The 23,079-nt window shown below is 39.7% G+C and overlaps 1 protein-coding gene across 1 annotated transcript; it reads right to left on the bottom strand.

Annotated features, from left to right (window-relative positions):
• Positions 1–1,264: 1,264 nt before the first annotated feature.
• Positions 1,265–17,181, bottom strand: DECR1 (2,4-dienoyl-CoA reductase 1). The gene is made up of 10 exons (XM_086742470.1): positions 17,037–17,181; positions 13,695–13,897; positions 12,683–12,740; positions 12,451–12,537; positions 8,912–9,059; positions 5,629–5,728; positions 4,257–4,329; positions 1,930–2,076; positions 1,552–1,614; positions 1,265–1,455 (listed from the first exon to the last, which is right to left on the bottom strand). The coding sequence occupies exons 1-10, from the start codon at positions 17,109–17,111 to the stop codon at positions 1,396–1,398; spliced, it is 1,014 nt and encodes a 337-aa protein (XP_086598596.1). The 5' UTR covers positions 17,112–17,181; the 3' UTR covers positions 1,265–1,395.
• Between the last annotated feature and the right edge of the window lie 5,898 nt (positions 17,182–23,079).

Here is a 23,079-nt window from a genome sequence, read left to right as displayed (position 1 = left end):
GCATACAGAAGCCTGCACTAATAATAGTCCACTCTTTCTGCAGAACACATATTAGCTTGCTTCATCTCTGTATTAAGGCAAACAAATTATTTCAAAGTCAGAAGCTGGCATACGTACATATGTCCTGAAGTGTGCGTAAGGTGCTATCAGCACTTGAAGGAAGACATCCTTGAATTGCTTCTCTATTTCTGACTCTTGAATCACTTCATCAATTTCAAAGTACATACAGCTATGTCCATGCTTGTACGCGTGGACAATCTGGAGCCTGGGTTAATTTTTAAAAAGGCATGGATTCCAGGCTCTAAAGGCTACAGCCTGTTAAGTTATTTGCAGAATTCCATCCACTGTTTGAAGCAGGATGGACAAACAAATCACAACCCCCTCATCTGGAAAATATAGTAATACTAAAAGAAAGACAGTAATAAATACTGTTTGGTTTGGTTTCTTAAATCACCTGCTTATAACTACATTGACTCATTTTATTTGGGGTGGATAAACTGACTAGATTCAGAGGTAATGCCATCTTAAAGCTCCTTTATTACCAGTCTTTGAATGTAAATAAAACCTAAGGGATTTCTGTAAATCTCAACCAATGAGGTTTCAATACTTTCAGCCCCAATTTACTGATGTCCTTTACTAGTCTTAGGTAAACGGTTTTTTATGGAAAGACTCTACTAGTTACAGACACATTAACAGCAAATGATTTTTATTTTCTCATTTTCAAGAACATTGACTTAATCATGGCAAAGAGCTAGCTCCTTAGAAAGGCATTACTGGTCTTTAAATGCCATTTTTAAAGTTCAGCATAAGATAATTAACAGACTGAAAATGTCAGCAAAAGATGAGACCAAGATGGTTACGTATTTCAAGATTTTGTAAGTAACCATAGGAGTTGCATCCTATCTCAGTGTATGCAGCCCTGCTGATAATTTGAAACTTTGGCATTTGCAAGTTCAGGACTTATTACCGAGGTGTTAAGATTAGGACTTAATTTCACAGTTTTTCCTCAGATTAGCAATTACTTTGATAGTCCTGAAATGCTGTTGGGATTACAGTATTAAGAGACACTTACATATATCTGGAAAACAAAAATACCCTCTAACATTTTTTTTTTTTTTTAAAAAAAAAGCTAATTGTAGACCATGGCATGGCTACATAAGACATAATCTAAGATACAATAAAATTCCGTAGAATAACTGTTGTTCACTTTAGGTAACAGATTGGACTGTAGATGGGAAAAATATACATGCTATACTCATAATACGACAATTTCAAAATATTTTGTTGAAATTAGCATTCAAAAGATTTCGAAGGCTATTTCTCAATTGGTTATTTCTAAATATTCATGGAAAAGTATGGTTCATTTCCAAAAATCTCCACCATACAGTTACGTCTTCAAGAGCCTTTTGTTTTTCTAATCATTGCTTCCATTATATCCCACTGCTCTTTGGTAACCTATAAAAGAAAAGAACATTTTATTAGAATTCCATATAATACTTACATATCCAAGTATTTGTCTGAATGTAAAATAGCAAGCAAGGAATTTAATACCTTCTTCAAATCATTGAATTCTCCTGCCATAGAAACATACTCTCCACCATCCATTCTAATAACCTAGAAAAAGCATAAGCAGTGTATTTAATAATAGCGGGTTTTCTGTAGCATTCCCTTGTTATGCACTGTGAAAGTAATTTTTATTGATTTGGATCAGAAACACACATGCTCAAAATAATGTAATTCAGTAATTTTTAAGAGTTCTTTTTAAAGGTACTAACTATCATGCATTACAATTAAAAGGGTAATAATGCTTGTAAAGAATTTCAAAGTAGTAGGTTTTATTTCATTTCTAAAATTAGGGCTTTAAAAAATATCAGCAAAACTCAGACCATCGTCAGGTTAATTGTATAAACAAGATCAATTAAAACTTACTGCTCCATTAACCCAACTTGCATAGTCACTGCAGAAATAGGCAGCAAGATTTGCAATTTCTTCTATAGTTCCCAGGCGGCCACAGGGAATCCTCCCAATCATGTCCTTCTCAAATGCCCCTGTTGGGTCCATGCGGCTAAAAGCACCCTGAGAATGGAGAGAATCATTTGGGAAAAATAAATGTTATAACTGTATTAGAAATTAAAATCCAACACATAAACACTATGGAAATGAACATTTGTGAGTAAACTACATACTCCATCTTGGTCAGTAGGATAAGAAAGAAGTAGGAAGCAGAAAACACAACTTATCCCTGTTGTACTGACAGGCACCTACTGAGGGTGATAAGCTGGAATTTAACATGTTTCGGATAGTCACCCACTATCTACCTATGAAAACAAAAGGGATTAATAATCTTTGTTTCCCAAACATTCTTAATAAACATTTGAGGAAATAAGCAAGACTCAAAATTGCTCCATAGACAGGATAGAGGAACAAGGAGAGAAAAAGAACAGGTAAGTGACAGAAAAACTATTTATGTCACAGAGTAAGAAAAATGGAAAAGAACAGGAAAAAAAATCAAGTTTGGTTAAATTGCACCATTGGCTAGAACTCAATTAAGTCACTAGAAGTTTTAGTCTTTGAATAGCTTAAAATGGCATGGGAAACAGAAGAGGGTTTTTGTTCTTCCTGGCTCCTCCACAAGGAAACAACCTCCTCAGGCAAAATGAGAAATGCGTTAGTAACATTTATGTTAAGTTACAAGAGTTAAAGTACACTGCAGTTTATGTAATTATGGCTGTACTCACACCATTTAAGTCTTTTATTGACATGTTTTTAAATGCTAGTTTATAAGCTTACTGGTACTGCACTTGTACACTTTTTCCTTTTCCTATCATGACTTATAAGAGCGGTTTTTAAATACATGGAATTAGTCCCTAATGCAGAAAGCCAGATTTTGTGATGTGAAGCTGGTCTGCCTTTTTATGTTTTTAGGGAAATTTGATCTTGCAACTAGTACGACAAATGTAGTACTTTATTAAAAACACATAGTATCTCAAGTGGGACATATGTTATTAGTTTAAATCAGAAACAGGAGATAGAAATATTGACATCTAAAGCAGTTAACTTGCAACAAAATTATGAGAATCTATAAAATCAAAGTGATTTTGCCAAGTGATACAGTGGATGCCAAAAGTTATACGGACTCAAAAAGGAACAGGACAAACTAACGGAAGAAAAAAATCCATCAAGATGATTACAATATGAAGAGATATCAACTGTATCAAAATCCCTGGGCCATAGTCTGTCAGAGGCTGAAGATACAAAGAAGAAATGACATTAGATGTTTTTCTTCCACTCTTGCCTAAAAATCCACCAGACAGAAGGCCTGGAGGACTTTTGGTCTGATCCTCTAATGTTGTTTCAACATTCTTAAAACTCTGCTGATACTGCCACTTATCTATCTTTACAGTCAGAAAAGGTAAAACTGAGTTGTCCAGTATAGCACCTAACACTGGCAAGACAAGAAAGGGAAAAGAAGAAAAAAAAAAAAAAAAACAAACCAGAAAAAAAGAAGCAACCCTGCACACCCCACACCCCCCCCCAAAACAACAGCAAAAACAATCGTGAAACATTTTACAGTTAGTAGTAATACCATTACTAGCTGTTACTGGTCATAATTTTAATGTTTTGATTAAATGGGAAATGGATCCTCCTCTGTCCTCCCCCAAGACTGCCTTCTTTTTCCTTCCTCTTCCAGCTGGTCTGGATTACTTCTTTCAAACTCTCCAGTCCTCCTTTTTACTCATATGAAAGCTTCACATTTCCTTGCTGACTTCATTTTTCTCTTTCTTGTTTTGTGATTTTCAACAAAACCAGTAAGATTCTGTTATTATATACCTAACACAGGTTCTGAAATTTTGGAATTGATGAGATGTTTTGTTTAAAAATCAGGAGTTCAGGCAGAAATAGGCACTTGTACTCCAAGTGTAAGAATTCACTTCACTTCACAAACTAGGTATGTACAGTTGATAAGAATCAACATCAAATATTTTTAGAAATAATTTACTGAAACAGTAAAAAAAGGTTTCATTTATATTAGTGTACTAGAAGGGGCAGTGGCAAGTTTCAGAAGTTCAATAAATTTTATTTTAAATTATTTTTAATAATTATTGAGAGGTAGTGTGTTCAGTATTCCAGAACAGTCTTGACTACCAAGGAAATCATACTTGAATTTAACAGTTACAGAAAAGGGTAGATTATCTTAAAGTTAAGCCTGTACCACAAAGCATATTCAAGGCTGTGTTTCACTTCATGCTATGTACCTTTGTTTTTATTGGACCTGGTTGAATCACATTGAATCTCATGCCGTATTTACCCCATTCAGCTGCAAGAGACCTAAAAATTCATTAACAGAATGCATCAATATTTTAAAAATGCTATTCAGCCAAAAAAAAAAAATTTAAAACTGAATTAAATGTGTAAATACTAGAATTTTCCTGAAATAGACATTTCTACTTTTATTTCAGAGAAGGTAAAAAAAAAATCATATTCACAAATAGAGGAATATTGATTTAATAGATGCATCATAAAGCAACATTAAAGAACAATTATTTCTCCCTTGCAAATCAAACAGATTATTTTGGCACCTAAACTCCTTGGCAAACAACTGTTAGACCACCATCTTTCTCTGGTAATTTAGACTATCCCAACAGGTATACACTTCTAACATTTTCATTGTAGCTCTCACATGAGATGTTTTGAAATAACACAAAACAGAAGTTACATTCTAAAATGGGACCAGCAGAATAACTTTGCTTTATGGCAACATTTTCTCTACATAAGCAATATTTCAGATAGATCATCTCCTACAGTGAATGCATTAGCTGGGTCATAAAGTCTCTGAAAAGCACACAATTCAGTTACAGCTCTATAGAACAGAAATCAAGACCATCACTCATTCCCTCATCTTTTTCTGGATAAAGAATTCTAGTTAGTAAAAGGCTGCCAAACTATTAAATTCCTTGTGCTGAAGTGCAGAGGAGGATCTACTTGCTATGAAGGACTGCTCTTTAGTTAATAATCACAGAAATCCTTTTGCTTGCTGAACAACAGGGATACATCAGATGATAGTGTTCTGAATTAAGTGCAAACCTTAATTTAAAATAGTGACAGGAAATACATTTCTTTATGAAACTAGGTAAGTGAAGCAACAGTATACTCCACCCAAATACAAGCACACCTCTTCCTGAGACAAAAGAAAGTGGAAGGCACTATAGACCTCAAGCAGTTCCCCTAATAACTGTCTTTAAGTGCAGGTTCGCCTATAAGAATGCATGAGAATCCAATTATCGAAACCCTGTAATCGAAACTTTAGAACTTGCTATTGCCAAAAGAAATACTTCCACTTGTCTTTATCTCATCCTTGCAATAAAAATCATCCACTTGTCCTTGTAATAAAAATAATCTCAATAATAGCAGTTATACGTTCTTCTGTAAGAAGTATACTCAGTATACTTTATGGCAACATTAAAGTATACTCAGTATACTATTTTCTTGCTAGGATACTGGAGGCTGGAAGGTTCTCTTATGATACAATGGAGCAGGAGGACTATACCAACTAGGTCCATTTTTACAGACCAATTACCCATCTCAAGGATGGGAAAAGCAGAACATATATTTTGCTATATTACTCACTTGCTCATTGCTTCTACGCCAGCTTTGGCAGAGGCGCTCGGCACCACAAATCCTGAACCACTCTCTGCATAAATTGTTGTAATAGCCAGGAACGCTGCTCCTGGAAGTTGCAAAAACATTTTAAAAAAACCCACAACAAACAAACAAAAAATGCATGAAGATCAAACTCTGAACTTAAAGGTAAAAAGCAACCTCAGTGGTACAGAAGTTTGCAGCTCAAGTGTTATGAATGCCATTTCAATCTGGGTTGTAAAAAGATACTTTAAAAATCTAGTCTGGGAAGCTTTGCTTTCAAGCTTTTAAATTTCAGTTCTGTCTTTTCCATTGATGTTATGAGTTGTTCCATCTGAGTGTAAATAGGTATTAAGTAGACTCCAAAGGTCTAAACTCTCAGACTTCTACTGATAATGAATCTACCTGTGCAAATCAGTCTAACCAGAGTGAAAGTCCGAGATCTTACAGTCTCTTTTTAGAAGTTGCCCTAGCATAGTAGTGACTAACCAGGTGATTGGTTTGCCCTAATTTCATCAACTCTTGCCTGAAAAAAAATTAAAAAAAAATAAAAAATCACCATTAACAATTAGGTTAGGCATAATCTTAAAATTACACAGTTTAGGGCTTGAGTTAAAGTTTCTGCAGAAATAAAAAAAAAGAGGTTTTTAAGAAATTTTGAGAAGCTTTTTCTGCAATGGAGTTTATGTCAAAGTTAACCTGCATAACTTTTTCCAATTATTATCACAACAAACTGTATTGTAAAAAGACCACTTTCACTTATATGTTACATTTTATAATAGATTTAGCAAAAACATTATGAAAAATAATGGAAACTGCAATTGTTTATTTAATCCTTCTTTTACAGAAGCCTGAAAATTCTAATTGTCTGATCAATGACTAGCATGAACTTACTGTAACTGGGAAATGGAGGACAAGGTACGACGTTCACTACTTACGCCACAGTAACTAAAATAACTGTTCTACTTACTGTATTTTAAAAATAATTTCATTAGAATAGCTACCCAAGGGATATTTCTAAAACAATAGAACGTATGTGATGATGAACTAGACACTCAGTTAAAAAATGACAGTAACGTTACACAAGAGAAACTAAAGAGAACCATAAACAAGCTCTGACAGAAATGCTAGCAGATGTCCAGAAACCATGGACCCTATTTATTTAAAAAGTAGTCTACAGTGAAAGACTTTGAAAAGAAAAAGCAACACAAGCAAAAAAACCCAGAACAACTTTGAAGTTTGCTAGACTTGACTGTTAAATATACATTTTGCAGAATTAAACCATATAATTTTTTAAATACAGATTAAATAGAGGTGAGTGGGGTGAACCTAATACAGAGGCAAGAATGACTGAAAAATTTACAGCTCTGAAGTTTAAAGTACACTTCAGTTCACACACATTTTTTGTATCTAAAGCTGATATTCATAAAATGGGCAATATCTAACCAACTATCTCCTCTCATTTTGTAAAATAGTGCATCAATAAATAACGCACTAGCAAATTGCAAATCCCTTTGAAATACCAACAGTAGAAATGTAGAATCCGAAAGCAGAGCACTTTTATTATTTACTAAACTAGGTTTATTGTAGGTCACACTGCAGACCTAAAGGATGCGCCAGTGTTCTAGTAACAGTCAGACAGATAGTCCGCACGCACTGTTCTAAAATATTTGCATTGTGTAGCATCTTCATCACTTCAGAAACAAGGGTCTCTGTTCAAACTTAAAAAAAAAAACGAGCAAGTAAAAAGAAAACGAAGGTAGAGAATGAGAGGACAAACAAGCATGCTTGATTTACTTCCAAAAACATTATTAAAGAAAGCCTTAAATAGAAGTCTTACATACAGATGTGATCAGCTAGAAAGAAGGCATGAAAATAACAGCAAACGAAATTAATGTGTTTTGGAAGCTTACAAGTGAAAGGAAGAAAGACAATGTGAAGGTGAATGACACTGAGATTTTGCCAAATTTGAAGGTGAAAGCAAGGAAAGCAGTTATTCATTCAACAGCAGCACAGATAAAGGCACTTTTAAAGTCATGTTTCACATTACTATAGGGAGACATTATATGCACCTGGAAGGCCATAAAGTGAACTATTACAGCAGTTTGCTCTAATGATATAGTAAGTCAGAGCTGGGAATAGGTCTATAATGTGGGAATATTAGCACTAGAATGGTGGAAATGAATTTTTCACGCACTGCTAAAATATATATGGGAAATACCTGCCAACTGACCAAAACTGTTACAGACCTACTGAAACAACTTTAACTTCATACTGTTATAATTAAATAGGATAAATCCACTGCGCACTTTCTGGACAGATGTTTTAAGAAAGTCAACTAATTTAGGAGTTAGAGAAATTAGAGAAATACAGTGCAAATACAAAATAATTATTTCAACACAGTGGCTGTACCTAGAAAACAGGATTCAGAAGTGAATGCACATGCAAAACCGTAATATACCACACTGCTTTTAAATGCCATTTGAGATTATATAATTCTCATCAAAAACTAAGCTCAATGTTTTTCAATCCATAACTAGAAGAGAATGTAAAGTGAAAGTAGCTCTTGTATATAATTTATGAAATAACATAGAAGGGCATACGTTATCTTTCCCTTAAAGGCAATAATCTGGTTAAGTAAATCTTTGGCTAAATAGTATATCAAAGAACTATCACACCTTTACAGTAAGGCCAAAATACTGGATTAAACTCCTAGGTAGTCTAGAACTAAGAATTATACCTAGGAAAATAAAACTGAATATTGAATTCAATTTTTAATTTCTTTTTCAAACAACTGCAAAGGTAACATTCTCTAGTGCTATTAGTCAAATACCACAGCTGTTAATTTTATTTATTTATCCTGACTTGCTATTCATTTAAATAAATGCCACATGTCCAGCTGCTCAATGAAACCAACATAGATACAGAAGACTCAAAAGAAGTAACAGCATATGTTTTAAAACTTTAAAAAAGCTTTAATTTTTAAATTTTAGCAACGTTTTGCAGCTAGTACAAGCACTGCAATCAGATTTTTATATTCAACCTCATAGCTTCTGAGTCCAATTTTAATGGCAGATTCTACAATTAAGGAATTGCTAGCCAGTTGTATTGTGTGATATTTAAGTACAGAGTTTCTTTCTAGAAAAGATGTAGAGTGTTAAAAACTGTGTTTCTCTTCAAACTCTCAAAACTGGCTAGAATAATAGTAAGGCAAGGAAAGCAAGTAATACTATTATGTCACAATGCTTAGTTACCATTTATTTTAAAATACCTTTTTGTGCTTTAATGAGCTCCTTTCCAATTTCCAGAGTTACAAAAGCAGTACCATTAAGAACAATATCAGTTATCGTTTTCCATGCATTAGCAGAAAGTCGTTCAAAAGGGGAAATAAAGTTTCCAGCTGCATTGTTTATCACAACCTGAAAAACACGAAGAAAAAATTAAGAGATAGCTAAAAATAACTCTTCCTGAGAGAAAAGCAAAGAATTTACAAGGAACTTCTTAGTGTTTCCAGGTAGAAAAGTAAAAATATCCTCATCAAATGAGGTACAGTGAGCGGGGGAGGGGGGAGAAAGAGAGAGAAAATAATCCATCAGAAACATTAACATCTGCAGCATAGATATGTATCAGTAACAGAAAATGAGCTGTATTTCCAAACTGCTGTAGCTACTAGACTAGTACTGAGGAACTGCAAACGTAGAAGGTGACTTAAGTTGTTATTCTCCACAGTGTCTCAACTGCACCCTAATAGAAAATGTGTTCTCACCAAGTTCCAAGATCACATATCATATTTAATGTAATGGATGCACAGGAATAAAGGCAAAAGGGGTTCAGGTAAACTGATGACTAAAGTCTGGATTAGCCGACTGTTGTGTAACAGGAAGTCTAATCAGTCATGACAAAGAAAATATTAGGATTTAGTGAACTGCAAGCAACTACTACAAAACTTTTTTCAATCATAGAATCACATGGTTGGATGGGACCTATAAGATCATCTAGTCCAACCGTCTTCCCACTACCATTGCTGCCACAGCTACTAAACCATATCCTGTAGCTTCTCATCAAGCCGCCTCTTGAACACTGCCAGGGACAGCGACTCCACCACCTCCCTGGGCAGGCCATTCCAGTGCCTGACCACTCTTTGGGAGAAAAAGTTTTTCCTCACGTCCAATCTAAACCTCCTCTGGTACAACTTGTGGCCATTTCCTCGGGTCCTGCTTGTTGCCTGGGAGAAGAGGCCAAATCCCTGTTCATCACAACCTGCCTTCAGGAAGCTATAGAGTGCAATGAGATCTCCCCTGAGCCTCCTCTTCTCCAGACTAAACAATCTCAACTCTCTCAGCTGCTCCTCATAAGACTTGTGCTCCAGACCCCTCACCAGCTTTGTTGCCCTTCTCTGGACACGTTCCAGGGCTTCAATATCTTTCTTGTAGTGAGGGGCCCAAAACTGAACACAATACTCGAGGTGTGGCCTCACCAGCGCTGAATACAGGGGGATGATTACCTCCCTGCTCCTGCTGGCCACACTATTTCTAATGCAGGCCAGGATGCCGTTGGCCCTCTTGGCCACCTGGGCACACTGTTGGCTCATGTTCAGCTGAGCATCAACCAACACCCCCAGGTCCCTTTCCTCTTCACAGTCCTCCAGCCACTCAGCTCTGAGCCTATAGCGCTGCATGGGGTTATTGTGGCCAAAATGCAGGACCCGACACTTGGCCTTGCTGAACCTCATCCCATTCAGCTCAGCCCAGCGATCCAGCCTATCCAGATCCCTCTGAAGGGCCTCCCTACCCTCAGGGAGATCAACACCACCACCCAACTTGGTGTCATCTGCAAACTTACTGAGGGTACACTCAATCCCTCGTCTAGGTCATCAATAAAGATATTGAACAAGATGGGCCCAAGTACCGACCCCTGGGGGACACCACTTGTAACAGGCTGCCAGCTGAACTTGACTCCATTAACTACTACCCGCTGGGCACGGCTCCCTAGCCAGTTCTTTATCCAAAGAAGGCTATACCTACCCAGTCCAAGGGTAGCCAGTTTCCCTAGGAGAATACTGTGAGAGACCGTGTCAAAGGCTTTGCTGAAGTCCAGGTAGACCACATCAACAGCCTTTCCCTCATCCACCAGTCTGGTCACCCAGTTGTAAAAGGAAATGAGGTTGGTCAAGCATGACCTGCCTTTCGTGAACCCGTGCTGGCTGGGCCTGATCCTCTGGATGCCACTCATATGCCGAGTGATCTCACCCAAGATGATTTGCTCCATAACTTTCCCGGGTACTGAGGTCAGGCTGACAGGCCTGTAGTTCCCCGGATCCTCCTTACGGCCCTTCTTGTAGATGGGAGTCACATCGGCAAGCCTCCAGTCCTCCGGGACCTCCCCAGATAACCAGGACCGCTGGTAGATGGCCGAGAGCGGCTCGGCAATCACCCCCACCAACTCCCTTAGCACCCTAGGATGGAGCCCGTCCGGTCCCATGGACTTGTGGCAGTCCAGATGGAGGAGGAGCTCTCTAACTGTCTCCACCTGTACCACAGGGGGTGTATTCGGCCTGGCATCCCAGACTTCCAGATTAGGGCATAAAGTGCCCTGAGGATAACTGATCTGCCTATTAAAGGCAGAAGTAAAGAAGGCGTTGAGGACCTCAGCCTTCTCCTTATCCTCAGTGGTCAATCAGATGCATCTCTGTCACTTGTTGCCTTTCTACAAAGAATAATGAGTGAGAAGATACTTTCAGTGTATCATTTGCTTAGCCTTTCAAGCTAGCAAATTATATACATATTTTTTAGGGGACTAAGCCTCACATAAGCAGTTTTTAAACCAAAACTTAGGTGGTCAGCTCTTGTGTATTTAATACTACTAATGTGCGGAAGCAATACAATGGTGTATTCCTTATGGAATGGCACCCAGATTCATTTTATAGCACTCTTATAGCATACAGGTGTGAGAAATTGTTTCTCCACTTCTCAGCACAATTAGAATTCAGTAGGTTCTCTTTCACATCTATATGATGATGAGCTACTGGTGAATGCAAAGTGTCTATGATACACAAATTACAGTTTTAGATCTATGGTAAACAGATTTAAATCCCGTTGGCTATCCTTTACACCGATGCTAACATCCTCACCACACTTTGTATCAGCTAGCAGAATCCAAGTTGTTTATCTTACAACTAAATCAGGGTTTGGTGCCTATCGCTGTTCAGACTCCATGAGACCACTCTTCTCAAAGCAACAGCCTGATATTAAGGGCTCTGCGTTTTGTGCCAAACTATTAAAAAATAGATGCTTAGCTTGACTGAATTTTTTTTCTTGATTTTATGATAACTTAGTTTTCCGGTTGGAACCTTCTTTGTGTATTTTAATAAGCTAAGTAACAACCAAAGAAGTCATTTATGATTACTTTCATTTCTAATTTGTGAGATTCTGTTAATAAGAAACAGGTGTAATTCAGTACCAACACAGGTAAGTCACCTTTTCAGAAGGATTTAAGGGCAATATTCTGTTCAATTAATTAATTCAAAGAATCCCATCATAATTGTCCTACTGTTTACAAAGAAAAGCTTAGTCCTTAGAGTAAGGACAATAGCATTTTGCCTATTTGACCACTAAGGATCTTAAGAACCACAGCAACAGAGGAACTACTGTAACAGTGAATGTTAGCTTTATCTTGAAATACTGCCACTTTTTGCCTAGTGTCTCTTTAGATTCCATCAACTTTCTATCATAGTCATTTTCTTCATACCTACTCTGCAGAGTATTTTCAGTAATGAAGACTGAAGTTCTCTCCTTTCACTAGAACACTTACATCAGGATGTCCTGCCACTTTGATTACTTCGGCAACAGCGTTCTTAACTGAAACTGGATCTCTCACATCACACTGGATGGCATGAACCTATATGACAATGGAAAGGCAACTGTAAGACTTCAGAACTATGTAATTTGTAAATTAAACAACACCACAGAAGCACATAAATGCATAAAATTCCCATAACCATTTAAAATGTAACTAACATATTCGTAATTCTGTAAAGGTCTACCTTATTCCCTGTTTTAGAAGAAATTTCTTCTGCTGTTCCTTTCAAAACATCGAGCTTCCTAGAAATAAGTACACAACAACACTAAATTTCAATTAAACGTAACTTCAATGGAGACTAATAAAATCTGATTTTTTTTCTGAGCAAATATAAGCTAAAATGTAAAATAAATGTGTGTACATGTGCATGTTGCTGATTTTCATGAAGACTGACCTTTAAAATAAAAGCTATGTTTAGTCACTAACTTTCTGAAATAAAACTTTAAATCTAAGTAATTTCTGGTTAGTGCTACTTCAAAGCAACTCAGAAATGACTACAGTAAGAGACTATCTCAAGCTAATAAAATGTGATAAGCTAGAAAAAATATTTTCATTCTGAGTACATAATAATAACAAACAGTTTTAGATACTACTCTACTAGCATTTCAGAAGGGACATGCATATTCAGACTAAATATCTAAACCACTGTTTAGATGAATGTCACAACACTTTAATTAAAAATTAGATTTTTTTCTAGTCTTTACTGTAGTGCTACTTATGAGAACTGTAGAAAGATCATCTTCCTTAAGGGAAAAATCAGGGCTGGTTTTAAAATCATAAGAATTAAGAGAAATGACTTTAATTCTTTATTGCAATTCAAATCTGTATCAAGAACACCTGCAGTAATACATTAAAAATGTTTAATAATAGCCATTTCAATTTTTTGCTCTCTTTTAGACTTTAGTTGAATTTATGCCTAATATTCTGGGTTGTTTATTTTGCTGCCACATTTCACGGCAATGCACTTAGTTGATTTCTTCCTACTGCTGGTTACACCACTAGACACTTGTAGATGGATCTGCAAGTTTCTAGTGTTTACAATATAACACTGTAATTTAAAAGTGTACTGAAACAGAGTAAATAGAATAAATTTATCCAGTTTATGAAAAAGAAAGCAAGACTCATTATGAAGAAGAAAACATCCATCCAGCATTCAGTATTACATTAAAGCTTTAAACATCTTCATTAATATTTACCGGCTTGCTATAACACATGTGGCACCCAAACTGGACAAAGTTGTTGTCATCCCTTTGCCAATCCCAGTACCTCCACCAGTTATGAAGGCCACTTTCCCTTGAAAGGTATTTGTTGGCAACATCGCTTTCTGAAGAGGTGGAAAGAATGCAGCTTGTGGGGCATTGCTGCTTTGATGCAGCACGTTTGGTCCACAGCTGAAAAACTGAAAGAAAAAAAAAAAAGAAAAGGTTGGGTTTTTTTTTCTCATTTCTGTATATAGGACTGTTACACAAGACTATATTTTCTTATGACAGTGGAGGTAACAACCACAACTGCCTTACTACAAACTGAATGGAAGAATTATTAGATTGTACTATACTAAAACACACATAATTGCTGATACCAGACTAGGAAAGCAGCTGAGCTATTTTTAGACGTCTCATTCCAATTAGCGAGCTACTGAGAAAATATTTTAATCATGATTTTTGTTACTTTGAAAGTCAGTTATTCTTATGTCTGTCACTTTTACTAAAGTGTGTGGAAAACCATTACCAACTCATTACAGACTCCCAGCAGGATGTGGGTGTGAGAGTCATATAGGTACTGCACTTCATGCATAAAGAGTTCAGCCCTAACAGACATATGTGATTTTGAGATTACATATGTATCTATTTGTAAACTCAAAAGCTTCAGTAGTAGCTTCAAAGCTCTGATCCTTTACTACTGTAGTAAATGAAACATTCTTCTTTACTGGATAATAGGGCAGAATCAAACTCCATGAGACCTGTTCCAATCATTACTGGAGCTGCTAAGGAAATCAATGCCATCTCCCAGGCAAAATTGTGCAATGTTACACTCTGTCCCAGCAGAAATACCATTTACAAGAAAATTAGCCCTCAATGAGCTGGTCCTTGCAAAAAGACACATAGTTAGTACACGTTTAGAAACATACATGAAAAAAGAAGAAAATTCAGTATTACATCCAGTGATCCACCTTAATAAGAAAACATCTCACTAATGCAATGAGAAATTCGTAATGTCACCAAGAAAGTCACAGCAAAAAAAAGCAAAGAGGATATTTCTAGCCTCCTAAAACACTAAACTACCTCAAGTTCTAAACTAAATACTGAACTAAATGCTTTGGGACAGCAGCATTACAGGAATCATTCAGAAATTCCCCAATTATTTGCAATACAAAAGTTACCTTAACCTGAAGCTGCAAACAGTTCTGACAAAACTAGACTCTTTTTATTTTTTATATGCAAAAAATAAGGAGATAATGTTATATTTATTTTCTCTAATACTAGAGATTCTTTAATGTGATTATTCGAATACAAAAAATTCTAGTATAATTTTAGGAAAAAAGAATGAATGGTTATTCTTGTGTGCTGTTATTAACAAAAACATGCAATTGTTCAATAGGTTGACACAAATAAAGGTTATTTTAAAATAGTAAAAATATAACAACTTACTGTTCTATTTACTAAATGACATTTTCCACACTAAAATTAAGAAATAGTATTTTTACTGGTAGCTGAATGATCTGTACGTGCCACAGCTACAATGGACAGGGATGTGGGTTGCACAAAGCTTTAAGTTGGCCTGAGAAAGTCTGCATGTGAACCTTGCTGTTTGATAACACATTTGCATATGAGCAACAGATGAAAACAGAGAGAATAATCACAGAATTACATTGCCAATTTAATGGAGCTCATGTTCCAGACAAATGATGAAACAAAAACTAAGAGTGAAGAAAAGCTGTGGGCACTATGAAGAACAAAATTAGCAAAATAAAGCTAAAACTAAAGCTAGAAACATCACAAAAGTAAAGCAGTGCAGCAAGTCAGCATTTATATTAAATGTGTATTTTAGAGATTATTTCTGGAACTTGGACTCTTCAGCTATGTGCAATGGCTTCTCACAAAGAAGAAAAAAAAATAAACTAAATGTGGTTCTAAGAAACACAGGCAGACCAAATAGAAAACCCAAACAATGTCACAACATTTTTCTCAAATAACAAAATTCTACAGATCAGTTCTGCCACTATATGTCTGTAAAATATGTATTTCTTTTTAAATTCTCCCAACGAAAATAAAATTTTTCATATTTTCACAGAGTAACAGAATACTATTAAGCCTCCAGAAAATGAGAGTATGAAGATTCTCTTTCGAGTCTTTCATGGTAGTTCCCTACTCATCTCATCTCTCTTCAGGTATGCAGGGATAGAGAAGGGCTCCTTCTGGGGAACCTCAGCTCATGGTAGACACTGCAAATTGAGACAGCATTTGGATTCTTTTTTTCCCCCAGTAAAATGAGATAACTGGAGATAATCCCTACTCAGTATTAAGTCTTCCTGATCAGGTGCTCTGTTAGTGAAGGATACAGCCTGCTCTTGCTCACCACTACAGAAACCGTGCAAAGCAGCTTTCCTCCTGCTTGGGGGAGGAAGATGAGGGAGCAGGCCACAGCAGGGACAGGCAGGAAGACTGCACCAAGACTAATGAAGTACTGTAACGATATCAAGCAGTCAGTAAAGTTGGTATAAATCAGAAATCTTTTAACGAGACTGCTATCATCTCATTACCAACTTGCACAAAGGGCTTCCATAACAGGATCAAGCCAATTTAATCATTCCACTGTTTAAGGTCAAGGTTTGAAGTTAAACTTCAGGTATAAATACAGATATAAAGGAGCCAGGAAACAGCTTTAAGAAAAAAAAAAAATCAAAACATGAACAAATCAAAAAACAACTCTCACCCAGAGGGTGGAAGCGAATAATGAAATTACTGCAGAAGGCCCCCTCAAAAACACAGAAGCAGTCACTGCTAAGAACCACCGTGCCCGGGCAGAACTAACTAGAAATACTCTCCAGCAATACCGACACAAATCAGCCATGTCGCTGCTTGGACGGCAACATTCCAACCACTTCACCTAAATCGTACTGCGGGACTTTGCTACTGGGACCAAAGGGCAACACCGACGCCTCCGCGGCCCGTGCTGAAATGTCTGCCATTGCAAGGGCAACAGCGAGGCGGCGGGGCAGGGGGCCGCGTCCCGGGGGATGCACAGGCCGCGCCCCTGCCAGGACTCCGTGACAGAGAGGGGCGCGGAGGGGGCCCGGGGGTGTCCCAGCAGCCAAAGCTCCACTCAAGCCTGGGCTGCTCCGCTAGATCGCTTCGGGGACTGCGAGACGGCTTTCCCCGCGGCTTCTCGTCAGCGCCGGCCGCGGAGATCCGCCGTGCCCTCCGACGGGAGCAGAGCGCCCGGACAGCCCCGGGAGAGCCGGAGGTGGAGGTCGCGAAGCACCCCTGAGGCGCCAGCCGGCTGCCCTCGGCCCCACCAGAGCAAGGGGAGCGCCTTACCCGCCCAGGGCCAGAGAAGCAGACCGCGGCACCGCCACGGAGGCCGCGCCGCCCCAGCCGCAGCGCCGTCGCCATCTTTCCCTGCCCAGCAATCTGCGCCGGTGGGCGCCGGCCTGTGTGCCTGCTCCGCGGCCGAGGCCAGCGCCCGCCCCTGGGCGGGAAGCCGACTGGCCGCTGGGCCTCCCCGCTGAGCCCGGGCAGGCCCCGCTGCTGCCGCTGCTGTCTGGGCTACTGCAGGTGGGAAAACAGCGAGGCCGTCACTGCAGCGCAGACCCCGGCGCCCCGGCAGCCTCAGGGGCTCAGCCCCGCCGGCTGCCCCTGCCCCAGGGTCGCCTCGCCCGGCCACTGCCACCGTCCCGGGGCTTCCAGTTCCAATGGCGAGGGACAGGTTGTGCTTGGCTTAGTTTATATGCCTCACTGGGTTGTTTGTTGGATTTGTTTTTGTTTTGTTTTTTTTTTTAATTGCAAATGATTAACTTAATTTGAAGGACGCTAAATAGGATTTTTTTTTTTTTTTTGCTTTGTGGGATAAAAAATCAGGATCTGACCTGCACTCTGTACCCTTAGCACAGTTCCTCTCAAGCTGTCTTGCCAGTAGTTGGTATGTGTCTTTGGTGGAGAGGGGTTGTTTAACACAGAGAAAAGGGTGGCATGGCAATCTGCTAATCGGGATTCTGAAATGGGGTGGGTAACGCTGCCTAATTTGGGGCGATGTTGTGCTGGTCACAGTCACAAATTGTGCCCTGACAGCAGCAGCACAGGGGCCACATGCTGGCTCCACTGCACGCACCAGTGCCTTTCACCTTGTTGACTGCTGTGAAATGAGGTTTACCAGAATCACAGAACCATTCCTAAATTCCTCGTTTCAAGTTCAGCAGTGTCAATGGAGTTCAGAAAAGTCTGAGCAGTCTGTGAACAATAAACTATGTTAATACACAGGCAATTATATTGAGATAACAAGACGTTACATAGAATCATATAATAGTTTGTGTTGGAAGGGACCTTTAAAGGTCATCTAGCCCAACACCCCTGCAAGGAGCAGGGACATCTTCAGCTACATAAGATTGCTCAGGGCCCTGTCCAACCTGGCCTTGAACATTTCCAGGGATGGGGCATCCACCGCCTCTCTGGGCAATCTTTTCCAGTGCCTCACCACCCCCAGTGTAAAAAATTTCTTCATTATGTCTAGGTTGAATCTACTTCCTTCTAGTTTAAAACCATTACCCCTTGTCTTAATCACAACAGGGCCTGCTGAAAAGTTTCTGCTCCTTTCTTACAAACCCCCTTTAGGTATTGGAAGGCTGCTATAAGGTCTCCTCTGGAGCCTTCTCTTCTCCAGACTGAACAGCCCCAACTCTCTCAGCCTGTCCTCACAGGAGAGGTGCTCCAGCCCTCTGATCATCTTTGTAGCCCTCCTCCTCTGGACTAGGAGCCCATGAGCAGGGTGTCAAATTCCAGAGGTGGATAATCCTATCAGCCAGCAGTTGGAAAGCAAATTTCTTCCTACTGGGCAATTGGCTTCCTTCTCAAGTAATGAATATTGGTAATTTTTTGCCCTTTATCTTTGCATCACAGCAAAAGCTTTTGGGGGTATGTCCACAGTTAGTTAAGTTTTACCATCAGAAAAAAAACATGGAATTGAAATGGAGTAGGGGAACTCAGGAAAACATTTTTTTTAATAAGAAAAGATTAATTTAATCATAGACTGATAGAATGGTTTAGGATGGAAGGGACCTTAAAGATCATCTTGTTCCAACGCCACTGCAAGAAGGAGGAACACCTTGCACTAGACCAGGTTGCTCAAAGCCCCATCCAACCTGGCCTTGAACACTTCCAGGGATGGGGCATCCACAACTTTTCTGGGCAACCTGTTCCAGTGTGTCACCACCCTCACAGTAAGGAATGTCTTCCTTATGTCTAATCTAAACCCACCCTCTTCCAGTTTAAAGCCATTACTCCTTGTCCTATCACTACATGACCTTGTCAAAAGTCCCTTTCCAGCTTTCCTGTAGGCCCCCTTTACATACTGGAAGGCTGCTGTAAGGTCTCCTCCAGAGCCTTCTCTTCTCCAGGCTGAACAGCCCCAGCTCTCTCAGCCTGTCCTCATAGGAGAGGTGCTCCAGCCCTCTGATCGTCTTTATGGCCCTCCTCTGGACCTGCTCCAACAGGTCCATGTTCTTCTTCTGTTGGGGGCTCCAGAGCTGGTCACAGTACTCCAGGTGGGGTCTCCAGAGGGGGAGAATCACTTCCCTTGACCTGCTGGCCACGCTCCTCTTGATGCAGCCCAGGATGCAATTGGCTTTCTGGGCTGCAAGGGCGCATTGCTGGCTCATGTTGAGCTTCCTGTCCACCAGCACTCCCAAGTCCTTCTCCTCAGGGCTGCTCTCAATCCATTCTCCTCCCAGCCTGTATTTGTGCCTGGGATTGCTTTGACCTGTTGACGCAGAAGTCACGGACACTGCACAACGACCAATATGATCAAGCAAATGCCACTTTATTGCCCAAATAGCTTGGTTTATATAGATTTTTAGTTCCTGTTCATGTGCAAGCCATCTATGGATTGGTTAGCATGTACTGTCCACGTACCTAAAGCAATAATTTGATTGGTTAAGCACTTCTGACCACGCGAACGGTTCCCTCTGCCTATATCCTGCTTTTAGTCACGTACTTCTCACTTTGTCCATTGTGCTCGGGTCCTGTTTGCTTCGATACATTTACCCATATTCTCATCCGCATTACTCTCTTGGATAAGTTTGCTTACATTGATACATTTGCTCATATTCCCATCCACTACATGGATGGACTGCTGCCTGCAGAGGCCTCTGGCTCCCAGATTAAACAGTCCCATTGTGTCTGGATTGTTCACTGTGTGCCCATTGCTTTTCAAATATCCCACATTGACCCATGTGCAGGACCTTGCACTCGGCCTTGTTGAACTTCATGAGGTTTGCATGGGCTCACCTCCAGCCTGTCAAGGTCCCTCTGGATGGCATCTCTTCCCTCCAGCGTGTCGACGGCACCACACAGCTTGGTGTCTTCGGTGAACGTGATGAGGGTGCACTCTATCCCACTGTCCATGTCACTGGCAAAGATGTTGAACAGCGCCGGTCCCAATACCGACCCCTGAAGGCCAGTCATCACTGATCTCCACTTGGACATTGAGCCGTTAAAACATACAGAAATGTAAATTTGAGCTGTCAATCAGAAATATTGTTTCTGTAGAATTAGAATCTGTTTAATCTCCATGTGTATGACTTTAAGTATCTTTTGTCATTAAATGTTCACTTAGTAACCTTTTTATATTTTCCTTCCTACGCTTCTCCTACGATAAATGATCCCACTCTCCTTAATCTCTTTTCTTTAAAGTTTTCTTCATCTTTGGTTGTTTTTTTAGTCCCCCATAATTTTGCAATTTCAGTTTTGAGCTAGGCTGACTAGAAATGTACAGCGTATCCTAAATGAGACTATTTCTCAGCTTCACATAACTATACTTAAATATTCTCTGTATCATTGTCATTATTCCGTCTTATTTTTCCTATTGGCTTGACTTTTGTGATCACATCCTCATAAGTTAAATCATCATCATAAGAAACTGTATAAATCCTGTAAATCCCATTACAATGTTTATACTTTCCATTTCCTTGCATTTATCTAATTTTATTTTCTGTTACTGTGTTTTCCCATTAATTTATCTTCTAGACGTCCTGAGTTCTTGCTGTCTCTCTGATCCTGATTGAACTGTCTGTCCTCTAATATTTGTTGATTTTTTACTTGTTCCTTTTTTTCAGTTCATAAATAAATGATTCAGCAGAGTTCCAAACTCAGAGACTATGATAGCAGAGAGCGCCATTTCAGATATTCATATAGACTACAGGCTTAACTTGCATATGAATGGTGAAATAGTTCCACTGTTGACTAACCCCTGTGAAACAATATCTAAACTGAATATTGAGGTGATCTATCGTTAAACTTTTGCCCTTCACAGAAATGTAGGTCTGTGTTATGTCCATGTCAATATTTTATCCATTATGTCCATGGTGATATTTTAGTTTTTTTTTTTCTTTGTAGCCTTTTGTGTCAAAAATCTCTTGGACTATTTTTAAACTCTATCATCAGGTGCTATGCATTTCTTTCAACAAGGTAGTTTGAGTGGCAGAAACAGCATAGCCACGCAGGTTTACAAGGACTCAGGTTTCTGCTGAGTTCTATGTCATGCCACTTGCAGTAACCCTTGAAAGTCTAAATTATGCCTAACAGCTCTTATATATTCATTACCTCTGAGGCATTTCTGTAAGAGATTATTGAGACATTAATGATCTTTGCAGAAGACGAGTGCTAGTTAGAAGCTTTCAGATCATGCTTTTCTAGGTGTTACAGTTTTTAATTACTTTTTCCCCTACAGATATGAGATAGAAAGTCGTATAATTTCCCATCGGCAAGTCTTTGTGATCAACACAGGTAAATCAAATCAGTCTCCCCTCTGTACCTGGCAAGATCGTGGAGCAGATTCTCCTGGAAACCATGCTAAGGCACAAGGAAAAGAAGGAGGTGATTGGTGAACAGCTAACATGGCTTCACTAAGAACAAACTGTGCCTGACCAATTTGGTGGCCTTCTACAATGTCATTACAGTGTTGGTGGATAAGGGAAGAGAACTGATGTCATCTACCTCCACTTGTGCAAAGCATTTGACACCATCCCACATGACATCCTTGTCTCTAAACTGGAGAGACATGGATATGATGGATGGACCACTCGGTGGATAAGGAATTGGCTGGATGGCCACACTCAAAGAGTTGTGGTCAATGGCTCAATGTCCAAGTGGAGATCAGTGAGGCCTGGTGTTCCTCAGGGGTTGGTATTGGGATCAGCCCTGTTTAACATCTTTGTTGGTGACATGGACAGTGGGATAGAGTGCAACCTCAGCAAGTTCGCTGACGACACCAAGCTGTGGTCGATCCACTGGAGGGGAGGGATGACATCCAGAGTGACCCTGACAGGCTGGAGAGGTGCAAACCTCATGAAGTTCAACAAGGCCAAGTGCAAGGTCCTGGACATAGGTCGGGGCAATCCTAAGCACAAATACAGGCTGGGAGGAGAATGGGTCAAAAGTAGCCCTGAGGAGAAGGACTTGAGAGTGCTGGTAGATGAGAAGCTCAGCATGAGCCAGCAATGTGTGCCTGCCTGTGTCAACCACATCCTGGGCTGCATCAAAAGAAGCATGTCCAGAAGGTTGAGGGAGGTGATTCTGCTCCTCTGCTCTCGTGAGACCCCACCTAGAGTACTGCGTCCAGCTTTGGAGCCCCCAACAGAAGAAAGAAGTGGACCTGTTGGAGCAGGTCCAGAGGAGGGGCCACGAAGACGATCAGAGGGCTGGAGCACCTCTCCTATGAGGACAGGCTGAGAGAGCTGGGGCTGTTCAGCCTGGAGAAGAGAAGGAGAGCTTATAGCGGCCTTCCAGTATGTAAAGGGGGCCTACAGGAAAGCTGGAAAGGGACTTTTGACAAGGTCATGTAGTGATAGGACAAGGAGTAATGGCTTTAAACTGGAAGAGGGTGGGTTTAGATTAGACATAAGGAAGAAATTCTTTACTGTGAGGGTGGTGACACACTGGAACAGGTTGCCCAGAAAAGTTGTGGATGCCCCATCCCTGGAAGTGTTCAAGGCCAGGTTGGATGGGGCTTTGAGCAACCTGGTCTAGTGCAAGGTGTTCCTCCTTCTTGCAGTGGCGTTGGAACAAGATGATCTTTAAGGTCCCTTCCATCCTAAACCATTCTATCAGTCTATGATTAAATTAATCTTTTCTTATTAAAAAAAAGTTTTCCTGAATTCCCCTACTCCATTTCAATACCACGGTTTTTTTCTGATGGTAAAACTTAACTAACTGTGGACATACCCCCCAAAAGCTTTTGCTGTGATGCAAAGATAAAGGGCAAAAAATTACTTGAGAGCAAGGGCAATTCATTACTTGAGAAGGAAGCCAATTGCCCAGTAGGAAGAAATTTGCTTTCCAACTGCTGGCTGATAGGATTATCCACCTCGGG

Source organism: Chlamydotis macqueenii, chromosome 2, assembly GCF_036417535.1.
Source record: "Chlamydotis macqueenii isolate bChlMac1 chromosome 2, bChlMac1.mat, whole genome shotgun sequence".
Classification (NCBI taxonomy): Eukaryota; Metazoa; Chordata; class Aves; order Otidiformes; family Otididae; genus Chlamydotis; species Chlamydotis macqueenii.
This window is presented reverse-complemented; position numbering and strand designations above follow the sequence as displayed.

Bases quoted from the DNA above. Each gene is read 5' to 3' on its own strand.
- DECR1 (XM_086742470.1), bottom strand. From the start codon at position 17,111: ATGGCGACGGCGCTGCGGCTGGGGCGGCGCGGCCTCCGTGGCGGTGCC. The intron at 12,538-12,682 runs GTAGACCTTTAC...ATTGTCATATAG, and splicing joins CTTCTAAAACAGGGAATAAG to GTTCATGCCATCCAGTGTGA. The intron at 4,330-5,628 runs GTGAGTAATATA...ATGAATTTTTAG, and splicing joins GGCGTAGAAGCAATGAGCAA to GTCTCTTGCAGCTGAATGGG.